Here is a 26,652-nt window from a genome sequence, read left to right on the forward strand (position 1 = left end):
AAGTGTAGATAGAACATGTTAAAAGAGAAAGTAAGCCGATATTAACAGTACATGAAGAAGTAGATTAATAATTCATTTTCGACTGCTTGTCCTTAATAATTTTGACAAAATAATAGAATAGAAAATGACACAATATGTCAGCAGACTAATTAGGAACCTTTGTTTGTTTACTTACTACTACAAGACAAGTTGTCTTGAATGTTCACTATTTTATTTAAAGAAAAACTTATTTAAAGAAAAAATTTAAAGAAACATCTGTTTAATATACCGTAAGATTTTTTGTTAAAATAAAGCCAATAATGCAATTTTTTGTGGTGCCCTTGATTTAAAAAATTATTGAAAAGTACCGAAGTGATTTTAGTACCGGTATGAGTACCTAAATATTGGTATCGGGACAACACTAGAACAGACTAACCGACAAGATTACTTGATTGTAAACTCAATCAATGAATCAATAGTTGCAGCTCAAACCACAACAATCCCTGCAGGCGTGTATATAATAATTAGGGCTGGGCAACGATTAAAAATGTTAATCGAAGTTAATCGCACTATTTCTCCGATTAATCGCGATTAACTGCATTGTATACGCAAAGCCCAATAATGAATTCAAAAGTAGTGTGTAATGCACCTTTATTGGAATATTCTCCCACATGAACAAAAGTGCCAAAACATTTGTTGTGCAAACACAATTTAAATCAGTCCTAGTTAAACAGTAGCAGTTAAATAGCATATTTTATGAAAATCAACTCAAAAAATGTAAATTCAAACATTTAAGCTTATTGCCACTGCCAGGGTATTTAAGTTATCCTGTTTGTTATGGAAAATACATATAATCTACATACAAATCTCTGAGCCACAATCATAACATCTGAACAGGCAATTTCTGAGGTAACAGCAGAAACATTTTTTTTTATCAGGGTCTTATGTTTAAAAAACCTATATTAAGGGCTGTTTTAGGGAATTTTTGGTCAAATTATCCGTAGTAGCAATATTAATTATGTTGTGTTTATTCTGCGTAGTGCACTTAAAATAATTATGACCATATCTAGGAATTGATATGATGGGAATTTTCCGATTGTTTGCTTGGTGCTTTGATAAACTGAACGCATCATATACATGGTACTATATTGTGATGTTATGAGTCAGGGAAAAAAAGAACTACCCTACCCAGCATGCAACAGGAGTGACGAGCATGCGCGGTAGCCCGGTATAGGTTGTGTGTCGCCATGACGGCATCTTGTATGTTGTGATATGCACGCTCTGAAAGCAAACGTTAAGAACTCAGCCAACACTCCTCGTCTGCATTATTCATAAATAGACGGACAACACAAATACTCCGCTGCTTCACAGGCCGCTGGATGTAGCCGGCAAAGTATTCCCATGCTAGCTAGCCGGTCTAGCAAGCACGCGTCATTCAGTCCAAAACGGCCCGATCTATCCACATTCAGAATTGTCTGGCGGTCTTAAGTGATCCCGGAGTGACCACGCTGTAAGCCAGCCATGAAATTTGCAGAATTGTGCGGTATTTTTGCCAAATGTTCCATCTTTACCAAGAACCCCTCGACACCGAAGCCCGTCCGGGCGACGCCATCTTGTTAAGAAAAGGTGTTAACAAAATAAAAGCATGTAAACAACATACGCAAATGTGTGATAAAATAATTGTCGAGTTAACTCGTAATTAACGCATTAATTTGCCCACCCCTAATAATAATACCTGTGAATCCAAGAGGGCACAAGCAGCGGAAGGAACTGACATGATCCTCACAGAAGCCACCACTTCTACAAGGCTCGCTGAGACATTCATTTACTTCCATCTCACAGTTATCACCTGTAAAGCATAAAAGGGAGACAATGAGGACCGATTTCTGAAGTGGAGGAAGAAATGCTACGTGAACTGGCAAAGAGCAGCGTTACGCACCAATGAATCCAGGCGCACAGAAGCAAATGTAGCCACTGAGGGTGTTTTCACAAACACTCTGGACGCCACACGGATTTCCCTCGCAGTTATCAATGTTTTGCTCACAAAAGCGACCTGTGGAACCTGCAAAAATTGGACGAATACTTGAAAATCATCAAAGAGCATTTTTTTGCTAATTAAGAACAAACTAAGTATTATATGGACACGAATGTACAATAAGATGACACATTTTGGATTTTTTTTTTTTTCAAGACAAACATTATTCTTGGTTTTCATTAACAGTGACATAGAATGGGGTATTGCGATAAAAAAAGGAGATTGTATTTCTTAGCTAATAGACACTTGTTTCTACCCATCCATTTCTACCGCGTGTCCATTTTGGGGTACCTGGGGGTGCTGGAGCCTATGTCAGTTGCATTAGGGCGGAAGGCGGAGTACACCCTGGACAAGTCGCCAACTCATCACAGTTTGATTATTCTAATTCATTGATTGTAATCACATTAAAACATAGCATCATAATTGATCCTCTTTTTGCCTACTTTGAAACCTTTAAGAAAGGACCATGTCTCTTCCAGTGACAAGCAGGCAGGTGAGCCATCATGGAAAGAAAAAAATGTAAAAAGAAAAAAAAAAATATATTGTTACATGTATCCAGTGATTATACTATAAAGTTATTTTCCATTTAACTTCACCAGTTTAACATTATTTTTTATTTAAAATCGCTTAATTTTCACATGTGCCGTTCAAATACTGAGAAGAGACTTGCGGTGAGTCACAGCCACTTGAGCCTCCCCGTGGATTGCGCATTAACTCGGCTAGCTGCTGGCTGCTGTGCAGTGAGACCGTATTGCTATATAAACTATATTATACATTTCTATATTTTAGTTAGATGAAGTGTATAATGTACAGTGTATTTTGTCAACAACTGTATGTGTGTAACGTATTTCTTGTGCTGGGCAATCATAAAACTGCTGCGAAATACGTACAATGTGAGGCTCCTGTTCTCCGGCCTCCTGGTGGTAGAGGGCGCTAGTGATCCCAGAGATCATTCTTGCACTACTCGGCCAGGCCAGAGCCGGTATGTTTTAAAGTTGCCGTTTGCCTGCATCCATCCATCCATCCATCTTCATCTGCTTATCCGAGGTCGGGTCGCGGGGGCAACAACCTAAGCAGGGAAACCCAGACTTCCCTTTCCCCAGCCACTTCGTCTAGCTCTTCCCGGGGGATCCCGAGGCGTTCCTAGGCCAGCCGGGAGACATAGTCTTCCCAACGTGTCCTGGGTCTTCCCCGTGGCCTCCTACCGGTTGGACGTGCCCTAAACACCTCCCTAGGGAGGCGTCCGGGTGGCATCCTGACCAGATGCCCGAACCACCTCATCTGGCTCCTCTCGATGTGGAGGAGCAGCGGCTTTACTTTGAGTTCCTCCCGGATGGCAGAGCTTCTCACCCTATCTCTAAGGGAGAGCCCCGCCACACGGCGGAGGAAACTCATTTCGGCCGCTTGTACCCGTGATCTTATCCTTTCGGTCATGACCCAAAGCTCATGACCATAGGTGAGGATGGGAAGGTAGATCGACCGGTAAATTGAGAGCTTTGCCTTCCGGCTCTGCTCCTTCTTCACCACAACGGATCGGTAAAACGTCCGCATTACTGAAGACGCCGCACCGATCCGCCTGTCGATCTCACGATCCACTCTTCCCCCACTCGTGAACAAGACTCCTAGGTACTTGAACTCCTCCACTTGGGGCAGTGTCTCCTCCCCAACCCGCAGATGGCATTCCACCCTTTTCCGGGCGAGTTTGCCTGCATATCGTAAAAAAAACGTCCAAAATTTTACAACTAATTGTAAACTTATAGGTGTCGACCATCAGAGCCGAGTTGCGACGAAAGAGTGTGTCGATGTTGAGGGATTACGCCGAGTTGGTAAGTGAATTTGTTTGCTAATTGTAGCTACTAGCCGTCCCCATGTATTTTCAATAGGCGGTTAGCATCGGGTTTTAATCCCGTTTCCTCCAATGTTTCTGATACGATTGAATTTATATTCATGTCGAGTCTTTATTTTGGGTACTTAAATATGGTGACTGAGTATTGTGAAGTTTTAAGGCCATCTGCATTTTTTATGCTACAGTAAAGACAATGAATGAACACTGCCGCTGGAGCGCGGTTACACCTGTCATAGTGACAACACTGTACTGTCGTGTTTGTTATTTTCTACATACATGTGATTATTTAATATTGTTAATGTTAGCAGTATTATCGCTAATAATGATAATAATAAGTGTAATTTACTTATACTATACTATACTAGCTAAAGTACCTGCTACATTAAGTTAAAGTACCAATGATTGTCACACACACACTAGGTGTGGTGAAATTTGTCCTCTGCATTTGACCCATCCCCTTGTTCACCCCCTGGGAGGTGATGGGAGCAGTGAGCAGCAGTGGCCGGGAATCATTTTTGGTGATTTAACCCCCAATTCCAACCCTTGATGCTGAGTGCCAAGCAGGGAAGAATGCTGGTATGAGCTTTTAAACATAACCCGTTAACTGCTGCCAATCAAATGGTGAATAAGATACTCTATAGAGTTCATATGTTTATAAATCTGACTGTGATGAAGTCAGTGCCTCACCAGCCATGAACCTCACCGCACGTCACTGCTGGGGGTGCTCAGTTGCATTCGGGCGGAAGGCAGTGTACACCCTGGACAAGTCGCCACCTCATCACAGTGTGATTATTCTAATTCATTGATTGCAATCATCTTAAAAATAGCATCATAATTAATCCTATTTTTGCTTACTTTGAAACCTTTAAGAAAGGACCATGTCTCTTTATATCACTGGTGTGTGTGAGTGACAGGAAGAAAAGCACTGACTTATTTAGAGAGCCTTTTTTGGCACCACCGTCTGGGTTGTATAAGACTCTGTGACGCATGTTTTAATTTTTTTTTTAAAGAGAAACATTATTCTTCCATCCGTCCATTTTCTACCACTTGTCCCTTTTGGGGTCGCGGGGGGTGCTGGAGCCTATCTCAGATGCAATCAGGCGGAAGGCGGGTTACATTATCCTTGGTTTTCATAATCAGTGAAATAGAAAGAGATATTGTGATAAAAAAAAAATATATAAAGATTGTATTCCTAAGCTAATAGACACTTGTTTGGTGGTTGATTGCAATTATCTTATAATTAGCATCATAATTCATCCTCTGTTATTTGCTAATTTTGCAACCTTTAAGAAAGAGTCGCGTCTCTTCTAGGGTTGTATGGTATATCGGTATTAGTATACCACCGCGATACTAATGAATCATATTCAATTAAAGTCTAAAAAGTACCGGTCCGCCAAAACTAATGTAAAGTATCCAAACAACAGAAGATAAGTGATTATTACATTTTAACAGAGGAGTAGATAGAATATTTTAAAAGACAAAGTAAGCAGATATTAACAGTAAATAAACATGTAAATTAGCAATGAATTTTCAACCACTTGTCCATAATAATTTTTCACATAATAATAGAATGATAAATGACAATATGTTACTGCATATGTCAGCAGCTAAATTAGGAGCATATTTCTGTTTACTTATTAATAAAAGATAAGTTGTCAAGTATGTTCACTATTTTGTTTAAGGACAAACTTGCAATAAGAAACATATGTTTAATGTACCATACGTTTTTTTTGTTAAAACAAAGCCTTTAATGCAATATTTTGTGGTGCCCTTTATTTAGAAATGTACCAAAAAGTATTGAAATAATGTTAGCACTGGTACCAAAATAATAATAATAATAATAATAATACTAATAATGATAATAAGAAATTACATTTGTAACACACTTTACATTTGTTAAAATAAATAAAGAAGAAAAAAAATTGAAAGTTAGAATATATAATAAAAAATTAAAATAGAAATTAAAACATGACACCCACTGGATACACATTAGAAAAAACAGAAACATAGATAAAGATAGAAATAAAAGCAGGAAAGCACTGGATAAAACAGATAGTTAAGCAGTGTATTTAAAAACAAGGCAGAGAATTTAGATAAAAGCTGTGCTAAAAAAGATAGGTTTTTAGTCCCTTCTTAAAACAGTTGACCAACTGTGCTGCTCTAAGATGGTCGGGGAGAACGTTCCAGAGTTCGGGTTTGGTCGAGCAGAACGCCCGGTGGCCCATTGATTTTAGGTTTGTCTTGATGGGTTTGAGGAAGTTAGTGTTTGAGGAGCAGAGGTTGCGGGGAAATATTGGCATTAGGACGACACTAGTTTTTTCATATTACTGGTGTGTGTGAGTGACAGGAAGAAAAGCACTGACTGACTTAAGGAGAGTTTTTTTGGCACCGCCGTCTGGGCCCTGAATATAAGCCAACTCATGTTTTTACAGAATTATTTGCTTGGAAAATACAATCTTATCTTAAATAACTCTTATTGTCATGATTCCACACCAGTTATTACAAACCCCGTTTCCATATGAGTTGGGAAATTGTGTTAGATGTAAATATAAACGGAATACAATGATTTGCAGATCCTTTTCAACCCATATTCAGTTGAATGCACTACAAAGACAAATATGCACTACAAAGACAATATATTTAATGTTCAAACTCATAAACTTTATTTTTTTTTGCAAATAATAATTAACTTAGAATTTCACGGCTGCAAAACATGCCGAAGTAGTTGGGAAAGGGCATGTCCACCACTGTGTTACATCACCTTTTCTTTTAACAACACTCAATAAACCTTTGGGAACTGAGGAGACACATTTTTGAAGCTTTTCAGACGGAATTCTTTCCCATTCTTGTTTTATGTACAGCTGAAGTTGTTCAACAGTCCGGGATCTCCGTTGTGGTATTTTAGGCTTCATAATGTTCCACACATTTACAATGGGACACAGATCTGGACTACAGGCGGGTCAGTCTATTACCCGCACTCTTTTACTATGAAGCCACGCTGTTGTAACAAGTGACTTGGCATTGTCTTGCTGAAATAAGCGGGGGCATCCATGATAATGTTGCTTGGATGACAACATATGTTGCTCCAAAACCTGTATGTACCTTTCAGCATTAATGGTGCCTTGACAGATATGTAAGTTACCCATGCCTTGGGCACTAATGCACCACCATACCCTCACAGATGCTGGCTTTTGAACTTTGCACCTATAACAATCCTGATGGTTCTTTTCCTCTTTTGTCCGGATGACACGACGTTCATCGTTTCCAAAAAACTATTCGAAATGTGGACTCGTCAGACCACAGAACACTTTTCCACTTTGCATCAGTCCATATTAGCTGAGCTCGGACCCAGAGAAGCTGGCGGCGTTTCTGGGTGTCGTTGATAAATGGCTTTGGCTTTGCATAGTAGTTTTAACTTGCACTTACAGATGCAGCATACAAACGGTAGTTACTGACGGTGGGTTTCTGATGTGTTCCTGAGCCCAAGTGGTGATATCCTTTACACACTGATGTTGCTTTTTGATGCAATACGGCCTGAAGGAACAAAAGTCCTTTATATCACTGCTTGTGTTCAGTGATTTCTCCAGATTCTCTGAACCTTTTGATGGTATTACGGACCATAGATGGTGAAATTCCTAAATTCCTTGCAATAGGCCGTTAAGAAATGTTGTTCTTTAACTATTTGACAATTTGCTCACACATTTGCTCACAAAGTGGTGACCTTCGTCCCGTTCTTGTTTGTGAATGACTGAGCATTTCACGGACGCTGTTTTTATACCCAATCATGGCACCCACCTGTTCCCAATTAGCCTGCACACCTGTGGGATGTTCCAGATAAGTGTTTGATGATAATTCCTCAACTTTATCAGCATTTATTGCCACCTTTCCCAACTTCTTTGTCACGTGTTGCTGGCATGAAATTCTAAAGTTATCAGTTTGAACATCAAATATGTTGTCTTTGTAGCATATTCAATTGAATATGGGTTGAAAATGATTTGCAAATCATTGTATTCCGTTTATATTTACATCCAACACAATTTCCCAACTCATATGGAAACAGGGTTCATAATTTCATGTATTTGTTTTTATTTCTTATCAATCGTACTTATTTGTGTTTCCACTTTCTGTTTTCCTCCGTTTAGATCCAGCTTCAGCCATCCAAGTTCCTGCCACCCTCCCTGCTCCCATCGCGACTCACACTGGTGAATGAATGTTTGATGGTGGTCGGAGAGGCCGAGGTGCAAATTGGTAGCCACGTTTCCGTCAGTCTACCTCAGGGCAGCTGTGGCTGAAGTGTAGCTCCCCACTTTCACAGGTGTGAATGTGGAGTGAATTGAACGATGGGTTCTCAGTTCCCACGTCGCTTTTTGATCCTTCGATGCCGTCTCTTCCTATCACTGCGAAGCTGAATTCACCAAGCATTGGAGTGTTCACCCACTAATAGGGAACGTGAGCTGGGTTTAGACCAGGGGTGTAAAACTCATTTTAGATCGGAGGCCACATGGAGAACAATCCAATCCCAAGTGGGCCTAACTTGTAAAATTGCGGCACAATAACTTCAAAATGAAGACAACTTCAGAGTGTTTTCTTTGTTTAAAAATAAAACAAACACATTCTGAAAATGTACAAATCATAATGTTGTTGTGGTTATTCTACACTTACATGTTGAGGTTAATGGTCGATATAATTTTGTCAGGCTTGCCTCTGACAGTTTGACTATGTTTTAGTTTTTTCCTTTTCGTCTCCTTTGTGTATAGTGTTTCCAGTCAGTGCTCTTATTTTGTTGGTTTCCTGTCTTTCTCCCTGAGTGCTGTGTTCCCCCTCAAGTGCGGCTGATTGGCGCCTGGCCACACCTGGTGTCAATCAGTCCGCTCCTATTTAGACCTGTCTTCCCATCCAGTTACTGCTGGATTATTGTATTGTATTGCATGTCGCACTTGTCATTGCTACCTGTCGTGTCGTGTCGTATCTTGTCGTGTCAATGCAGCGTTGTGGTAAGCTATGTTTGATAGCGGTTTTAAGCTTACTGTCCTCTGTTCCCTGCTTCCAGTTTGTTTTCAAAGTACAAGTACGACTTCTGTTTTCCATGATAAAGTTCCTTTTTTGTTTTCTAGCTCCCATGCTAGCTCTCTTAGTTTGTTATCCACCCACGTGCGTGTTTATTTTTGTACCCTTTGTTTGGTTTTGTTCTAGTATTTTATATTAAAACAATGTTTCCTTGTTCAATGCCTGCCTCCGTCTCTGCATCTCTGGGTTCGTCACAAACAAACTCTGACAACTTTATTTGTCGTTATTTTTATTTTCTGAATAAATTATATGATAATGTTAATCAACCTCATTGGTGTTAATTTTTAATCCACCAAGATAAAAAAGGTATGTGTTAATCAAATTACAGGATGTTATTTATGTATTTGTTCATTTTTCTCAACTGGTGCACTGACATAACGTGGTTTATTTTCATTTTTTACATATGCAGCATCTAAAGAGGTACAAATAATTGAAATTGTGACATCTAGTGGACACATTTAGAACAGATGTTTCTTTCATTCGAAAATTTCGGCTCATTTTTATACTTGGCAAACTCATCCCGCGGGCTGGATAAAACCTGACATCCCTGGTTTAAACCATCGCGAGACAGGTATAGTTTTCCCCACTGATGATGCACTTTGAGTGTCTAGAAATGCGCTATATAAATGTAATTCATTATCATTGTTATTATTGTGACCAGAGTTGAAAAAAAAAATGTACTCAAGTACAAACCCCGTTTCCATGTGAGTTGGGAAATTGTGTTAGATGTAAATCCAAACGGAATACAATGATTTGCAAATCCTTTTCAACCCATATTCAGTTGAATGCACTACAAAAAGAAGATATTTGATGTTCAAACTCATAAACTTTATTTTTTTTTGCAAATAATAATTAACTTAAAATTTCAAGGCTGCAACACGTGTCAAAGTAGTTGGGAAAGGGCGTGTTCACCAATGTGTTACATCACCTTTTTTAACAACACTCAATAAACGTTTGGGAACTGAGTAAACTAATTGTTGAAGCTTTGAAAGTAGAATTCTTTCCCATTCTTGTTTTATGTAGAGCTTCAGTCGTTCAACAGTCTGGGGTCTCCGCTGTCATAATTTACACTTCATAATGCACCACCAAGAATAGACATTTGAAAGGTAATTTAAAATAAATAAAGAATAGTGAACAACAGGCTGAATAAGTGTACGTTATATGACGCATGAATAACCAAATGAGAAGGTGCCTGGTATGTTAACGTAACATATTATAAGAAGAGTCATTTAAATAACTGTAACATATCATCAATCAATGTTTACTTATATAGCCCTAAATCACTAGTGTCTCAAAGGGCTGCACAAACCACCACGACATCCTCGGTAGGCCCAAATAAGGGCAAGGAAAACTCACACCCAGTGGGACATTGGTGACAATAATGACCCAGTGGGACGTCGGTGATAATGATGACTATGAGAACCTTAGAGAGGAGGAAAGCAATGGATGTCGAGCGGATCTAACAGGATACTGTGAAAGTTCAATCCACAATGGATACAACACAGTCGCGAGAGTCCAGTCCAAAGAGGATCCAAGACACAGCAGCGAGAGTCCCGTTCACAGCGGAGCCAGCAGGAAACCATCCCAAGCGTAGGCGGACCAGCAGCGCAGAGATGTCCCCAGCCGATACACAGGCGAGCAGTACATGGCCACCGGATCGGACCGGACTCCCTCCACACGGGAGAGTGGGACATAGAAGAAAAAGAAAAGAAACGGCAGATCAACTGGTCTAAAAAGGGAGTCTATTTAAAGGCTAGAGTATACAAATGAGTTTTAAGGTGAGACTTAAATGCTTCTACTGAGGTGGCATCGCGAATTGTTACCGGGAGGGCATTCCAGAGTACTGGAGCCCGAACGGAAAATGCTCTATAGCCCGCAGACTTTTTTTGGGCTTTGGGAATCACTAATAAGCCGGAGTCCTTTGAACGCAGATTTCTTGCCGGGACATATGGTACAATACAATCGGCAAGATAAGATGGAGCTAGACCGTGTAGTATTTTATACGTAAGTAGTAAAACCTTAAAGTCACATCTTAAGTGCACAGGAAGCCAGTGCAGGTGAGCCAGTACAGGCGTAATGTGATCAAACTTTCTTGTTCTTGTCAAAAGTCTAGCAGCCGCATTTTGTACCAACTGTAATCTTTTAATGCTAGACATGGGGAGACCCGAAAATAATACGTTACAGTAGTCGAGGCGAGACGTAACAAACGCATGGATAATGATCTCAGCGTCTTTAGTGGACAGAATGGAGCGAATTTTAGCGATGTTACGGAGATGAAAGAAGGCCGTTTTAGTAACGCTTTTAATGTGTGCCTCAAAGGAGAGAGTTGGGTCAAAGATAACACCCAGATTCTTTACCGTGTCGCCTTGTTTAATTGTTTGGTTGTCAAATGTTAGAGTTGTATTATTAAATAGAGTTCGGTGTCTAGCAGGACCGATAATCAGCATTTCCGTTTTTTTGGCGTTGAGTTGCAAAAAGTTAGCGGACATCCATTGTTTAATTTCATTAAGACACGCCTCCAGCTGACTACAATCCGGCGTGTTGGTCAGCTTTAGGGGCATGTAGAGTTGGGTGTCATCAGCATAACAGTGAAAGCTAATACCGTATTTGCGTATGATGTCACCTAGCGGCAGCATGTAGATGCTGAAGAGTGCAGGGCCAAGGACCGAACCCTGGGGAACTCCACACGTTACCTTAACGTAGTCCGAGGCCACATTGTTATGGGAGACACACTGCATCCTATCAGTAAGATAAGAGTTAAACCAAGACAGGGCTAAGTCTGACATACCAATTCGTGTTTTGATACGTTCTAATAAAATATTATGATCGACGGTATCGAAAGCAGCGCTAAGATCGAGGAGCAGCAACATAGATGACGCATCAGAATCCATCGTTAGCAATAGATCATTAGTCATTTTTGCGAGGGCTGTCTCCGTGGAGTGATTTGCCCTGAAACCGGATTGAAAGGTTTCACATAGATTGTTAGACGCTAAGTGTTCATTTAACTGCTCCGCAACAATTTTTTCAAGGATTTTTGAAATAAAGGGAAGGTGAGACACCGGTCGGTAATTTACCATGAGGTCAGGATCGAGGTTAGGTCTTTTAAGAAGAGGATGAATAACCGCTTTTTTGAATGCTAGGGGAACAGTGCCCGAGGAGAGTGATAAGTTTATAATATTTAGCACTGATGGACCTAATAATACAAAGAGCTCCTTGATCAGTTTCCCAGGAAGAGGGTCAAGTAAACATGTTGTCTGTTTTATTCCATTTACACGTTGTAACAATTCCTCTAATGTTATTTCCTCAAAACGAGAGAAACTATTTTGGAGGGCAGTATCCGCCGTATATACAATCGTGTCAGTGTTAATAGAACCCCGTTGTAGCTGGGACGCATTGTCTTTAATCTCCTTTCTAATGACTTCAATTTTCTTACTAAAGAATTGCATAAAGTCATCAGCTGAGTGGGTTGAGCTACTGGAAGGAGTCCCTTGTTGGGTTAGCGATGCTACCGTACTAAACAAAAATTTAGGATCGTTTTTTTTACGGTGGATGAGATTTGAGTAATATTTAGCTTTAGCTAAGGTAAGCATGCGTTTATAAGTTATTAAACCATCACTCCATGCTTGATGGTGCACCTCAAGTTTAGTCGTGCGCCATTTGCGTTCCAGCTTTCTACATAATAATTTCTGAGCTCTAGTTTCTTCTGTAAACCACGGGGTGCGCTTTTTTGGAGCCTTTTTTAACTTTAGCGGTGCTATGTTATCAATGGTTTTGCGCAGGGCGTCGTTAAAGTTGTTAGTGAGGTTATCAATAGAGCCCACATACTTTGGGAATGGTGCCATTACCGAGGGCAGTAGGTCAGCAAGAGTTGTCGTTGTGGCTGTATTAATGTTGCGGCTGCTATAGCAGTTATTATTATTATTAGTTTGACGAACATGCGTCTGAACCTCGAATTTTATAAGGTAATGATCGGACAATACTTTAGTATACGGGAGTATCGTAACTTTGGAAACGGTGATGCCCCTGACAAGCACTAGGTCTATCGTATTACCGTTGCGATGCGTGGGTTCATTTATTATTTGTGTGAGACCACAGCTATCAATTACAGTCTGGAGCGCTACGCACGGTGGGTCCGATGGGGTATTCATATGGATATTAAAGTCCCCCATTATGATTATATTATCGGCGTGTGTCACTAGATCAGCAACGAACTCTGAGAATTCATTAATAAAGTCCGAATAGGGCCCTGGGGGGCGGTAGATAACAGCCAGGTGTAGAGGCAGCGGTGTGACAGACCTCATAGTAAGCACCTCAAACGATTTATATTTATTATTTATGTTAGGACTAAGGTTAAAGTTTTCGTTGTATATTAGTGCGACCCCCCCACCCCTTTTGAGCGGACGGGCAATATGCGCATGTGTAAAGTTAGGAGGACATGCCTCATTTAGCGCAAAAAAGTCGTTTGGTTTAAGCCAGGTTTCGCTGAGACCGATGACGTTAAGATTGTTGTCTCTGATAATATCATTAACTAACAACGTTTTAGGAGACAATGATCTTATGTTTAAAAAACCTATATTATAGGTAGTGGGCTGTTTTAGGGAGTTTTTGATCAAATTATCCGTAGTAGCAATATTAATAATGTTGTGTTTATTATGCCCAGTGCATTTAGTATAGTTACGACCATATCTAGGAATTGATACGACAGGAATTTTCCGATTGTTTGATTGTTGCTTTGATAAACTGCACGCATCATGGTTAGCCACCTCAGTAACGGGGATTTTCCGATTGTTTGTTTGTTGCTTTGATAAACTGCACACATCATGGTCAGCCACCTCAGTAACGGGGATTTTCCGATTGTTTGTTTGTTGCTTTGATAAACTGCACGCATCATAGTTAGCCACCTCAGTAAAACACATGTCCAACTCTGAAACACTCAAAGCAGAAAAAACTCGGCATCCGCGTTTCCGATCACACCGCTGGCGTCTGCTCCGTAGACGGCCCCCGCTGCTACTAGACTCCCCTGCTTCACAGGCCGCTGGATGTAGCCGCCGATGTATTCCAATGCTAGTTAGCACGTTTAGCACGCACGCGTCTATCGGTCCAAAACGGCCCGACATGTCCACATCCAGAAGTGTCTGGCGGTCGTACGTGATCACGGAGTGGCCACGATGTGAGCCAGCCATAAAGTTTGTGGAATTGTCCGGTATTTCTGCCAAATGTTCCATCTTTAGCAGGAGCTCCTCGAGAGCGCAGCCCGTCCGGGCGCCGCCATCTATAATGGCATATATAACATATAGAACATGCTATACGTTTACCAAACAATCTGTCACTCCTAATCAATAAATCCCATGAAATCTTCTTCCTAGATGTCGCTTTTAAACAACTCTGCCAACTCCAAAGGTATGCGCCGCTTCCTCTTGTCGTTTTTTGTGCAGCCCTTCTCAGTTTTTATAAGTTACCCCCTACGATGAAATGATCCATTTTTATAGCTACGGCAGTAGCATATAGCATATAGCAGTTAGCATTCCATGACCCACAATGCACTTCTGCCATGACCCTCCAGCGCAGAATTCTTATTGCTTCACGTGTGTGTGACGATTGCTGACATTTTCTTCGTCTCTTCCGCAAATTAGATAAATAATAGTATTTGATATTGTGTAATCTGCAGTACATGATTTCCTTTTCGGTGCCATTCTTCATCTCTTCCGCAAATGAGATAAATAATATTATTTAATATTTTACGGTACTGTGTTAATAATTTCACACGTAAGTCGCTCCGGAGTACATGTCGCACCCCCGGCCAAACTATGAAAAAAACTGCGACTTATAGTCCGAAAAATACGGTACTTGCTATTTTATAAATCAGTTACTAAGAATAGGGATTATTTATAAAAAGAGTAGTTTGTCTGGCAGAGGGGTTAGTGCGTCTGCCTCACAATACGAAGGTCCTGCAGTCCTGGGTTCAAATCCAGGCTAGGGATCTTTCTGTGTGGAGTTTGCATGTTCTCCCCATGAATGCGTGGGTTCCCTCCGGGTACTCCGGCTTCCTCCCACCTCCAAAGACATGCACCTGGGGATAGGTTGATTGGCAACACTAAAATTGGCCCTAGTGTGTGAATGTGAGTGTGAATGTTGTCTGTCTATCTGTGTTGGTCCTGCGATGAGGTAGCGACTTGTCCAGAGTGTACCCCGCCTTCCGCCCGATTGTAGCTGAGATAGGCGCCAGCGCCCCCCGCGACCCCAAAAGGGAATAAGCGGTAGGAAATGGATGGATGGATGGATGGATAGTTTGTCATCTTTTTATAATGGAAACTAGCCTATTATCTGGCATTGGTTGTTGCTATAAGAGTGTTTTTCACACTTAAAAGAGAAATGGTGTTATGGATTCACCTCAGCTTTATAATGAGTTGGAACTGGAATTCAGCTCACACCCCGATAAACCCAGCTATGGTTAACACATTTCATAAATGTGTTTCGCGTTGTTGCTTAAGCCTGCTGAGATAAGACTCCGAGTGAAGAAGTAAAATAATCAACCCTGGAGTGTGTCTGCTATGATCACCATTCATCGCACTGAAGCCTCATTTGGAAATAAGTGCCTGCTGGATGCTGCAGCTACCTGGTAAACAATCACACTTGAAGCCTCTCCACAGATCCACGCATGTTGATCCGTGTTGACACAGGCCTTCGACACAGTGGTGGTACATGGCTGTTCCGCAGCGTGGCCCGGTGTAGCCATGTTGACAAACACATGTGTAAGTGTTTGCAAAAGCTTCGCAGCGGATGGCGCCCTCGAGGTCACAGGGATTGGACGTACATTGGTTCAGAGATGAAGAGCAGTCACTGCCACGGAATCCTGCAAAGAGGAAGAAGTGGGATCAAATAAGAGATGGATGTGCAGCACTGCATACCCAGCAGCATTCACCTGACCTCCTCTTGTCCGGCAGACGTCATGGTTTGAGATTTCATCGCCAGGCTTTTACCACCTAGACAGTTTTATATATTTTATCGAACAAAAACCCTGGGCACAAGGGTAAATTAAAGTAGCGTTGCACAACCTTTGCTGTGTAACATCCTTGCTATAAACAACAAACCCTCTTTTCTATTCAAAATACATTTAAATAGCAAGACAAAGAGATTTTAGGTAATGCACAGGAAAAGTGTTTTTTGCATAAATAATAATAGTACACATTGGTGTTGTAACGATACCAATATTTTGCTACAGGTACTGGTACTAAAATTGTTTCGATACTTTTCTGTGAGGACTCTTCTTCGGCATGGTAATGCCGGTGTTGTTTTCCCGTGGATGCGTCGAAGCAGAACACAGCATAGGTAAGATAAAAGGTATTTATTTAATAACAAAAGGCTAGGACCAAAAACACTGGTGTAAAGGGAAAAGGCAAACAAAAGACGCCAGCGTGAAAGCTAGGATAAACACAAGGAAAACTAAAACTTGGCACGAGGACACAAAAGAGTAAACAAAACAATTCAACATGAAAGCTGGAATATAAAGTTGCTCAGCGTAAGAGCTAGCGAGAAAATACATACGAAGGATGACAGTCGTCACTGTTGCGCGTGGGCAAACTATGAACCCAGGCTGAACAAACAAAAGAGGACGGCTTATAAAGTGACGGTGATTATCTGTAGCAGGTGTGCGGGGCCGTGAGCAGCAGGTGTACTGATGAGTAACCATGGTAATGACTACACAGGAAGTATGAGGGTAGAACGACGGAGTGATAAAAATGCAACAAACCATAATATGGGAAGATCGGAGTACGGATCTTAACACTTTTCGGTACTTTTATAAACAAAGGGGACAACAAAAAATTGCATTATTGGCTTTTTTTAGGGTACATTAAACTTCTTATTGCAGTTAAGTCCTTAAATAAAATAGTGAACATACTAGACAACTTATATTTTAGTAGTAAGTAAACAAACAAAGGCTCCTAATTAGCCTGCTGACAAAAGCTGCAACTTATTGTGACATTTATCAATCTATTATTTTGTCAAAATTACAATTAGTAGAAAATTAATTTTTAATCTGCTTGTTCATTTACTGTTAATATCTGCTTACTTTTTCATTTATCATGTTATATCTAGACTTTTGTTGAAATGTAATAATCACTCATTCTTCTGTTGTTTGGATGCTTTACAATAGTTTGCAACGATACCACAAATTTGAGAATCGATCCGATACCAAGTAGTAACAGGATCATACATTGGTCATATTCAAAGTCCCCATGTGTCCAGGGACTTTATTTGTCACCATGGAGGCGAGGATTAGTGATTTAGAAGTAGCTACAACACTGCCGACGGCGGATGGACGTTAGCCGCTTGTCTTAAAGCTAGGGATGTCCCGATACAACTTTTTCACTTCCGATACGATACCGATATTGTAGCCTTGAGTATTTGCCGATACCGATATCAATACGATACAGGCACGAATCATACATATATTTATTCCTTATTTTGTTTTGTAGAATGTTAGAAAAGGCTTGATAAAGTGATGTTACTGTTACTGATGTTGTAGTGTTAAAACAGAAAACAATAGTCAGCAAGAGTAGGTATAGGAAAAACCGACCCATTTATTATTAACCAATTGGTTACATAAATTTGAACCTTCAACATAAGAGTATTACCTCAACAAATCCAATAAAAACAAAATTTTATATTTAAAGTGCAAAATAACCACTAATACCAACATAATTATACAATTGAATAGAATAAATTAAAAATAAATTAGAAGACCCTGAAAAAGAACTAAATCCAATAAAAAAAAACATAAAATGTTTTAAAGTGCAAACAATTCAAGTTCACTTCAGTTATTTTTTTACTGTCAGCATATGTTGGAAACAACTGTGGGCAGGGACAAAAACCACAAAAACAACACAATATTGTCCACTGTCCAACTGCTCTAAATTAAGAGTTCACAGCTCCAGTTTCACTGACTGACTATGCCCAAAACAATGTAGTAATTACTCTTAGTCTTCACTGAAGAATAGTGTAAACACAATAAACATATCACTCTAATAACAAGAGCATAAAACAAATAATAATCAGTCAGTGCTGACTACCCTTACTACTCCTCCTCCTCCTTCTCCACTTTCTGCAGTCCGAGCATAATGTGGAGATTTTTTTTTAAGAAGATAAGCATTTCGGCATGGTGTGAGTTAAAATACTTCCACACAGCCGACATCACTACACTTTGCTGAGCACACGCGTTGTCGTCTTTGTGATCACGTGGGCTGTGCATGCTGGCTCAGAGACGCTCTTCTTCCGCGGCCGCCACCCGCGTTAATTAAGGGGCATTGTCGCCACCTACTGTGTTGGAGTGTGATCAAACCAGTCACCTATTATAGAAGTGCTGCAGCGGCAAATGGACAGCTTATATCGGAGCGCTTATATCGGAGTTTTTCGATTCAGTCCGATAAAATCCGATATTCACTTTTTTGGCTAATATCGGACCGATTTCCGATATCAATATTGGATCGGGACATCCCTACTTAAAGCACCTCTTCCTGAGGGTGTTTCAGTGTTATAACTTCAACTTTAGGATAGGATAGGATAGATCTTTATTGTCATTGCACAAGTACAACAAAATTTCATTTTCGGCACAGTCCCGCTAAGAGCAGACATACGTTACAGGGGGGGACAAGACGAGACCGCCAACGGATCAGCCACTTGCAGCGCTTATTAAAAAGGTGAGAAAAGGGTGACATTGGGAGAGGGGAGGGAGGAGTAAAAAAAAATATCAGTCTAAGGCTAGACCCTCAGGAGGGGTCCAGACTGAGTCCAAGGAAAAAACCTCACATAGCATGGCACACATTAAACATGGTACGTATATCACACCAACTTGCAACAGAGGGAGGGGTTGGTTTGAGGAGACACCGCTGCCGCTATATAGCGCTGCTCAGCCATCCACAGCCCCGGAAGAATTAAGCGGTGGTGAAGGTGTTGATTCGAGGGTAGGGGTCATCTGTGCATATATACCCAATTAACTTGGGAGAGATGATGAAATGTTTTTATATGGACTGAGGCCGATCTCAAAGTTCGACCACAGGTGTTGTTGACAAAAAGGAAGGTAAAAAGTGTCCATCTTTGTGGAGTCCTCGGGAGAGTTTCTTCAGAACAGCCTGTTCCTGATTGTGTCAAGGTCATTTGAGGGAGTCAAATCATAGATTAAGAAGTTTGTTCTTCTTTGAGAAGACAAAATAGTGACTTATCTTCTCCGTTTGTCCATGCTGGATTTCTTCAATTCCAATTTAATGATTCCTTCTCCGCAATCTTTTCCAAGATGAGATTCATTTTGGGATTGAACTCAGAAATCGCCCCAGTCTGTGTTCCCACAGCCCGACCCAATCCATCCATTGCGTTGAACTGCCGTTGGGCCCCTTGAGTGGCAGCCATCGTCCTCCGGATTTGTCGATACACCAGAGCAATGCCCAGCCCAATCAGCAAGTGCACCGCGATCACAGCTCCAAATAGGTAGATGTCTTCGACGTCCTCGATGGAAAGGGCTGAGAGGCACATAATCCTCCATTTATCCCAGGAGACTCTCACGTACCCCGCAGCAATGGTTCCATCAGGGCAGCCAGGCAATTGCGTCGAGAGTCCAGCTGATCATATTCATATTTGATGTTTAGATTAGAGGACAGCGCAAAGAAAGATGCTTTAGAAAAGTTCAGACAAAGACAAGACACAGAAAGCAAGCAGGGAAGGAGGGAGCGGAGAAAATTGCTACCGCCTCCACCAGAGGCAAGACAGAAATACATATTTAGTTTTTAAGCCAAAATGTGTCATTCTCCCTTTTCTGTCAACACACGGTGTCTGCTTGTAAGTACTCCGTGATTGTGCGCTGCCGAACATGCTCATCTGCTCGTAAAACCAGCAATGTCACGACGTGACTTTGACACGGGCGCGGGGGGTGCGGGACCGGTACGTTTCAAAGGCGGTATAGTACCGAAAATGATTAATTTGTATCGCGGCACTACACTAACACCAGTATACCGTACAACCCTAGTACACATAATACCATAATGTATGATAATGATATCAAACATAACGTATCATAATAATATGAACACACTTACAGTAGTACCTCAACTCACAAGCATTGCATTGCATGACCGAGTGCGTAATTAAAAACACTCATACCTCAAATGATCTGACATCAATTTAACATGTGATTGATTGATACTAGTATTAGTAGATTGCACAGTTTAGTACATATTCCCTACAATTGACCACTAAATGGTAACACCCGAATAAGTTTTTCAACATGTTTAAGTCGGGGTCCACGTTAATCAATTCATGGAACAAATATATACTATCAGCATAATACAGTCATCGCACAGGTTAATAATAAGAGTGTATACATTGAATTATTTACATTATTTACAATCCGGGGGGTGGGATGAGGAGCTTTGGTTGATATCAGTACTTTAGTCATCAACAATTGCATCAACAGAGAAATTGACATTGAAACAGTGTAGATCTTACTTAGTAGGAAATGTACAGCCAGCAGAGAACATAGTGAGTTCAGATAGCATAAGAGCAAGTAAAAACATTACAAGTACATTTGATTATTGACATTAGGTTATTTATAATCCCGGGAGGTGGGATGTGAATGGAAGAGGGTATTAGCCACGCTTCCGTCAGTCTACCCCAGGTGTGAATGAATGATGGGTTCCCACTTCTCTGTGAGCGCTTTGAGTATCTAATAATAGAAAAGCGCGATATAAATCAAAGCCATTATTATTATTATTATTATTAGTAAGGGGTTGAAGTTGCCTGGAGGTGTTATTTTAGAGCGGTATTGAAGGAATATAGAGATGCACTTACTTTAATACCTGTTGGGAGTGCATTCCACATTGATGTGGCATAGAAAGAGAATGAGTTAAGACCTTTGTTAGATCGGAATCTGGGTTTAACGTGGTTTGTGGAGCTCCCCCTGGTGTTGTAGTTATGGCGGTCATTTACGTTAAGGAAGTAATTTGACATGTACTTCGGTATCAGGGAGGTGTACCGTTTTTTTTAGACTAGGCTCAGTGTAAGTTGTTTTACTCTGTCCTCCACCCTGAGCTAGCCCACTTTGGAGAAGTGGGTTGGGGTGAGGTGGGATCTGGGGTGGAGGTCTCAAAGTAAACGGACTAGCTTATTTAGGGATGTTTGGAGTCTAGGTTTGAGGGTTTTGGAGGTGCTGGGGTACCAGGAGGTGCAAGCGTAATCGAAAAAGGGTTGAATGAGAGTTCCCGCTAGAACAGGGGTCGGGAACCTTTTTGGCTGAGAGAGCCATGAAAGCCAAATACTTTAAACTGTATTTTCGTGAGAGCACATATCATATTTTTTAACACTGAATACAACCAAATGCGTGCATTTTTTTAAATAAGACCAACATTTTTAGAGTATAAAAAGTCTCTAATTCTTTTGAATAACATTGTTATTCCTTGAACAGGTGCGGTAGAAAACGGATGGATGGATTAAAATGCATGAGAATGTTTTATATTTTGAACTTTTTTTTTTAACATCGTGATTACCAGCTGAATTATTCATTACTTATCGTGTTAAGCAATGTCAGCTAAGATTTATCTGAGAGCCAGATGCAATCATCAAAAGAGCCACATCTGGCTCTAGAGCCATAGGTTCCCTACCCCTGCGCTAGAATCTTCAAGGTGCTTTTGTTGACCAGGGAGGATATTCTGTAGAGGAATCTCGTACTTTGGTCGAGCTTTTTGATTACCTTGGTTGGCCGTTCCAAAACAGCCACATTTTACATGTCTTTAAGAAAAAAAAAACGTTTAAGCTTACATGTCTTTAAGAAAAAAAACAAAAAACGTTTAAGCTATAAATATTGTTTAAAAAAACATTAAAGTAGTATGAAATCATGTCATAATACTGTATTAGCAGTTGTCTTAGGGAGCAGACTAATGTTGTGTCTCCTTTGGGCTACTTCCCCCGCTTATTATCCATTTATTAGAAGAGACTTGTTTTAATATAGCGGGTTGCTTGTTTTTCTGGTGACATATGGCAACACTGTCTCTGTCGTGTAACAATAGGAAATTGCTGTTTATGTTCAACACGGACATATTTGGGTAAGGAGTCGGAGCTGACCACAAGTGATATACAGTCGTAAAGAACATAATGTCATGGCTATTCTTGAGTTTCCAATAATTTCTAAAACCCTTATTTTTTTTGTGATAGAGTGATTGGAGCACATACTTGTCGGTCACAAAAACATTCATGAAGTTTGGTTCTTTTATGAATTTATTATGGCTCTACTGAAAATGTGACCAAATTTGCTGGGTCAAAAGTATACATACAGCGATGTTAGTATTTGGTTACATGTCCCTTAGCAAGTTGTACTGCAATAAGGCACTTTTGGTAGCCATCCACAAGCTTCTGGTTGAATTTTTGACCACTCCTCTTGACAAAATTGGTGCAGTTCAGCTAAATTTCTTGGTTTTCTGACATGGACTTGTTTCTTCACCATTGTCCACACGTTTACGTCAGGTTTTTGGGAAAGCCATTCTAAAACCTTAATTCTAGCCTGATTTAGCCATTCCTTTACCACTTTTGACGTGTGTTTGGGGGTCATTGTCCTGTTGGAACACCCAACTGCGCCCAAGACCCAACTTCCGGGTTGATGTTGGAGTATTTGGAGGTAATCCTCACTTTTCATTGCCAAGACATTATGTTCTTTCTATGGGGCGGTATAGCTCGGTTGGTAGAGTGGCCGTGCCAGCAGCTTGAAGGTTGCAGGTTCGATTCCCGCTTGTGCCATCCTAGTTACTGCCGTTGTGTCCTTGGGCAAGACACTTGACCCACTTGCTCCCAGTGCCACCCACACTGGTTTAAATGTAACTTAGATATTGGGTGTCACTATGTAAAGCGCTTTGAGTCACTTGAGAAAAGCGCTATATAAATATAATTCACTTCACTTCACTTCTTTACAAGTGTATGTACAATTTCGACCACAACTGTATGTACTATATATATAGTATGTGTACCAAAAGTAATGCTTTGGCAAAAAAGTGTGTCAGGACTACACAAAACAAAGTGAACCTTGTAAAAAAACATGATCTGCAGCTTCTCAATTTTTTTCATGAATAAATGTTTATTGTTTGGATGTTTGTGATTGCATGCTGCAGAGGCAAGCTGCAGCTTGTGTGATGTGGACTGACTGGTAGGTAATATTTTCATATGGTTTGTTTCTCTAATTTGGTTTTCTGCGTCCTCTCCTTAACACTAACTTTCTTAATTCAGATGGTTGGATTTAGTCAGGATTGTGTCAAAAGCGCTCGTCAGCAGTCTAATCAAAACTTGTGTTTGTTTCTTGTGTAAAAGAAGCAGGAACAATGTTACAAAGCAACAATATATTATGTATTCATTCCTCAAATGACACAAATATTACTTCAATCAAATATAATGAAAAAAATGCTCGTAACTAAAGGTATGCGGAGAAACATGTAATATCTAAAATTACTTGAAAAATTAAGGTATCCTATCCTCCTATCCAAGAAATCACAAAAAGCCGCTGCCTGACCAGGGCTCAAAAAATCTGCAGAGACTCCTCCCACCCCCAACAAGGACTGTTTTCACTGCTGGACTCTAGAAAGAGGTTTCGCAGCCTCCGTAGCAGCCTCTTCCCTCAGGCCATAAAACTCTTGAACGCATCATAACAATCCCCTCAGTTCCCTCCCAAAACAGATTAACTCGCTGGAATATAAATACAACATAACATACATCCATAAACGTGGATGCATATGCAAAAGTACAATATATTTATCTGTACAATAATCTATGTATTTATATCTGCACCTTATTGCACCTCTTTTATCCTGCACTAAAACAAACTACTGCAACATTTTGTTCTTATCTGTACTGAAAAAGTTCAAATTTGAATGAGAATAAAAGGAAGTCTAAATCTAAGTTTAAGTCTAAGTAATTGGAAGTTGAGGTACCAATGTATATATAGAATTAATGACACATGAAAAAGGTAGAGTGCATTTAAAAAAATAAGATGAGACAATACAGAACCCATCTATCCATCCATCCATTTTCTACCGCTTATTCCCCTTTGGGGTAGCGGGGGGCGCTGGTGCCTATCTCACCTACAATCGGGTGGAAGGCGGGGTACACCCTGGACAAGTCGCCACCTCATCGCAGGGCCAACACAGATAGACAGACAACATTCACACACTAGGGCCAATTTAGTGTTGCCAATCAATCTATCCCCAGGTGCATGTTTTTGGCGGTGGGAGAAAGCCGGAGTACCCGGAGGGAACCCACGCAGTCACGGGGAGGACATGCAAACTCCACACAGAAAGATCCCGAGCCCGGGATTGAACAGTGACTACTCAGCACCTTCATATTGTGAGACAGACGCACTAACCCCTCTGCCACCGTGAAGCCCACAATACAGAACCCTTACATATAAAACAATACTGTATAATATTCTGATAAATACCTGGTGGGCAAACACACTGTATCTCTCCGGATAAGTTGTGGAAACAGGTTCCTCCATTTTTGCAGACGTCCACATCAACGGCACATGCTGAGAGAGCTGTTGAGCAGTTTTTACCTGGAAATAAACTTTTGTTTTACTTTGTGATAATGCACCAACAGTTGTAACAGTTCATACAAAAAAAAGTGATATGAACAGAACCGGTTGTGAAGTGTCACATGTCACACATGCTGCAGTGCGTTTACAAAAGTAAACATGCCCCTAATTAGGTTAGAGTACTGGCACATTTCTGGCAATTTCAAATATTTTGTGAAACCAGAGTCAACATTGTTTTAAAGCATTTCACAAAGGATTTTCACTCTGACAGTGTGTGCAACACTTGCTTCAATGTCTCTTCCGAACAGTGTGTTGGTGATCGCTAATTTGTCTGCCGCTGCCATTCATGCCTGTCTATTTCGGCAAATAATTGTCGCCTTTCGATCATCTATAAGTCGGATGATTGCCACCTGAGCGTTCAGACTGCATTTGTGTTGAATACAAATCAGATTCATGACACACCAATCTGTGTCGGATTTGAAAAAAAAAATCAGTTTTTTACTGTTCGCACTAACATGGAAAAAATGGGTGTGTACATAGCTTTTGTCGTCTGACCAAAGGCCATGCAGTAAGACCATAAGCATAACATAAAAGCAAAGCTATGTTTTAGGTATCGTATGAATATTTAGGTTATTTTTAAACCCACTATATTCATCAACACACCTCGATTCTGACCTATGGTAAACTACTAGCCGATGTCCCACCTTCCCTTTATCTCGAAAATCCTCCAAAAAATTGTTGCACAGCAGCTAAATGAACTCTTAGCATCTAAAAATCTCTGTGAATCCTTTCAGTCTGGTTTCAGGGCAAATCAATCTACGGAGACAGCCCATGCAAAAATTATAATAACGATTTATTGCTAACTATGGATGCTGATGTGTCATCCATGTTACTGCTAATTGATCTCAGCACAGCTTTCAATACGGTTGATCATATCATTCGTATCAAAAACACGTATTGGTATGTCAAAATAAGTCTTCTTCGTTTAACTCCTATCTTACTGAGAGGATGCAGTGCATTTCCCATAACAATGTGACCTCGGAGTATGTTAAGGTAACGTGTGGAGTTCCACAGGGTTCGGTTCTTGGCCTCCATCATACACAAATACGGCGTTAGCTTTCACTGTTATGCTGATGAAACCCAACTCTACATGCCCCTACACACCATTTTTTAATCACCTGGAGGCATGTTTAATAAAATCAAACAATGGTTGTCGAACAACGTTTTGCATTTTAATGCTAAGGAAATGGAAATGCTGATTATCGGTTCTGGTTTGATTGATTGAAACGTTTATTAGTAGATTGTACAGTACAGTACATATTCCGTACAATTGACTACTAAATGGTAACACCCGAATAAGATTTTCAACTTGTTTAAGTCTGGGTCCAAATAAATCAATTCATGGTAGACACTAGCACAGGGGTCACCAACACGGTGCCCGCGGGCACCAGGTAGCCCGTAAGGACAAGATTAGTAGCCCTCTGGCCTGTTCTAAAAATAACTCTAATAGCAGCACTTACCAGTGAGCTGCCTCTATTTTTTTAAATTGTATTTATTTACTAGCAAGCTGGTCTCGCTTTGCTCGACATTTTCAATTCTAAGAGACAAAACTCAAATAAAATTTGAAAATCCAAGAAAATATTTTAAAGACTTGGTCTTCACTTGTTTAAATAAATTCATTAATTTTTTTACTTTGCTTCTTATAACCTTCAGAAAGACAATTTTAGAGAAAAAATACAACCTTAAAAATTATTTTAGGATTTTTAAACACATATACCTTTTTACCTTTTAAATTCCTTCCTCTTCTTTCCTGACAATTTAAATCAATGTTCAAGTATTTTTTTTTTAATAGTAAAGAATTATAAATACATTTAATTGAATTATTCATTTTAGCTTCTGTTTTTTGACAAAGAATATTTGTGAAATATTTCTTCAAACTGATGATTAAAATTCAAAAGAAATTATTCTGGCAAATCTACAAAATCTTTAGAATCAAATTTAAATCTTATTTCAAAGTCTTTTGAATGTCTTTAAAAAAATTTGTTCTGGAAAATCTAGAAGAAATAATGATTCGTCTTTGTTAGAAATATAGCTTGGTCCAATTTGTTATATATTCCAACAAAGTGCAGACTGGATTTTACCTATTTAAAACATTCCATCAACATTGTA

General features: G+C 40.2%; 1 protein-coding gene across 2 annotated transcripts in view; it reads right to left on the reverse strand.

Annotated features, from left to right (window-relative positions):
• eys (eyes shut homolog) overlaps positions 1-26,652 on the reverse strand; it is a 722,499-nt gene that overhangs the window by 470,474 nt on the left and 225,373 nt on the right. For both annotated transcript variants that reach the window (XM_061910381.1, XM_061910382.1), the window contains exons 16-19: positions 24,391-24,504; positions 15,544-15,780; positions 1,919-2,041; positions 1,715-1,828 (exon numbers count right to left, since the gene is read on the reverse strand). In XM_061910381.1, the coding sequence (XP_061766365.1) occupies positions 1,715-1,828; positions 1,919-2,041; positions 15,544-15,780; positions 24,391-24,504 (588 nt within the window). The remainder of the gene's footprint in view (positions 1-1,714; positions 1,829-1,918; positions 2,042-15,543; positions 15,781-24,390; positions 24,505-26,652) is intronic.

Source organism: Nerophis ophidion, linkage group LG09 (genome assembly GCF_033978795.1).
Source record: "Nerophis ophidion isolate RoL-2023_Sa linkage group LG09, RoL_Noph_v1.0, whole genome shotgun sequence".
In the NCBI taxonomy this organism is placed as follows: Eukaryota; Metazoa; Chordata; class Actinopteri; order Syngnathiformes; family Syngnathidae; genus Nerophis; species Nerophis ophidion.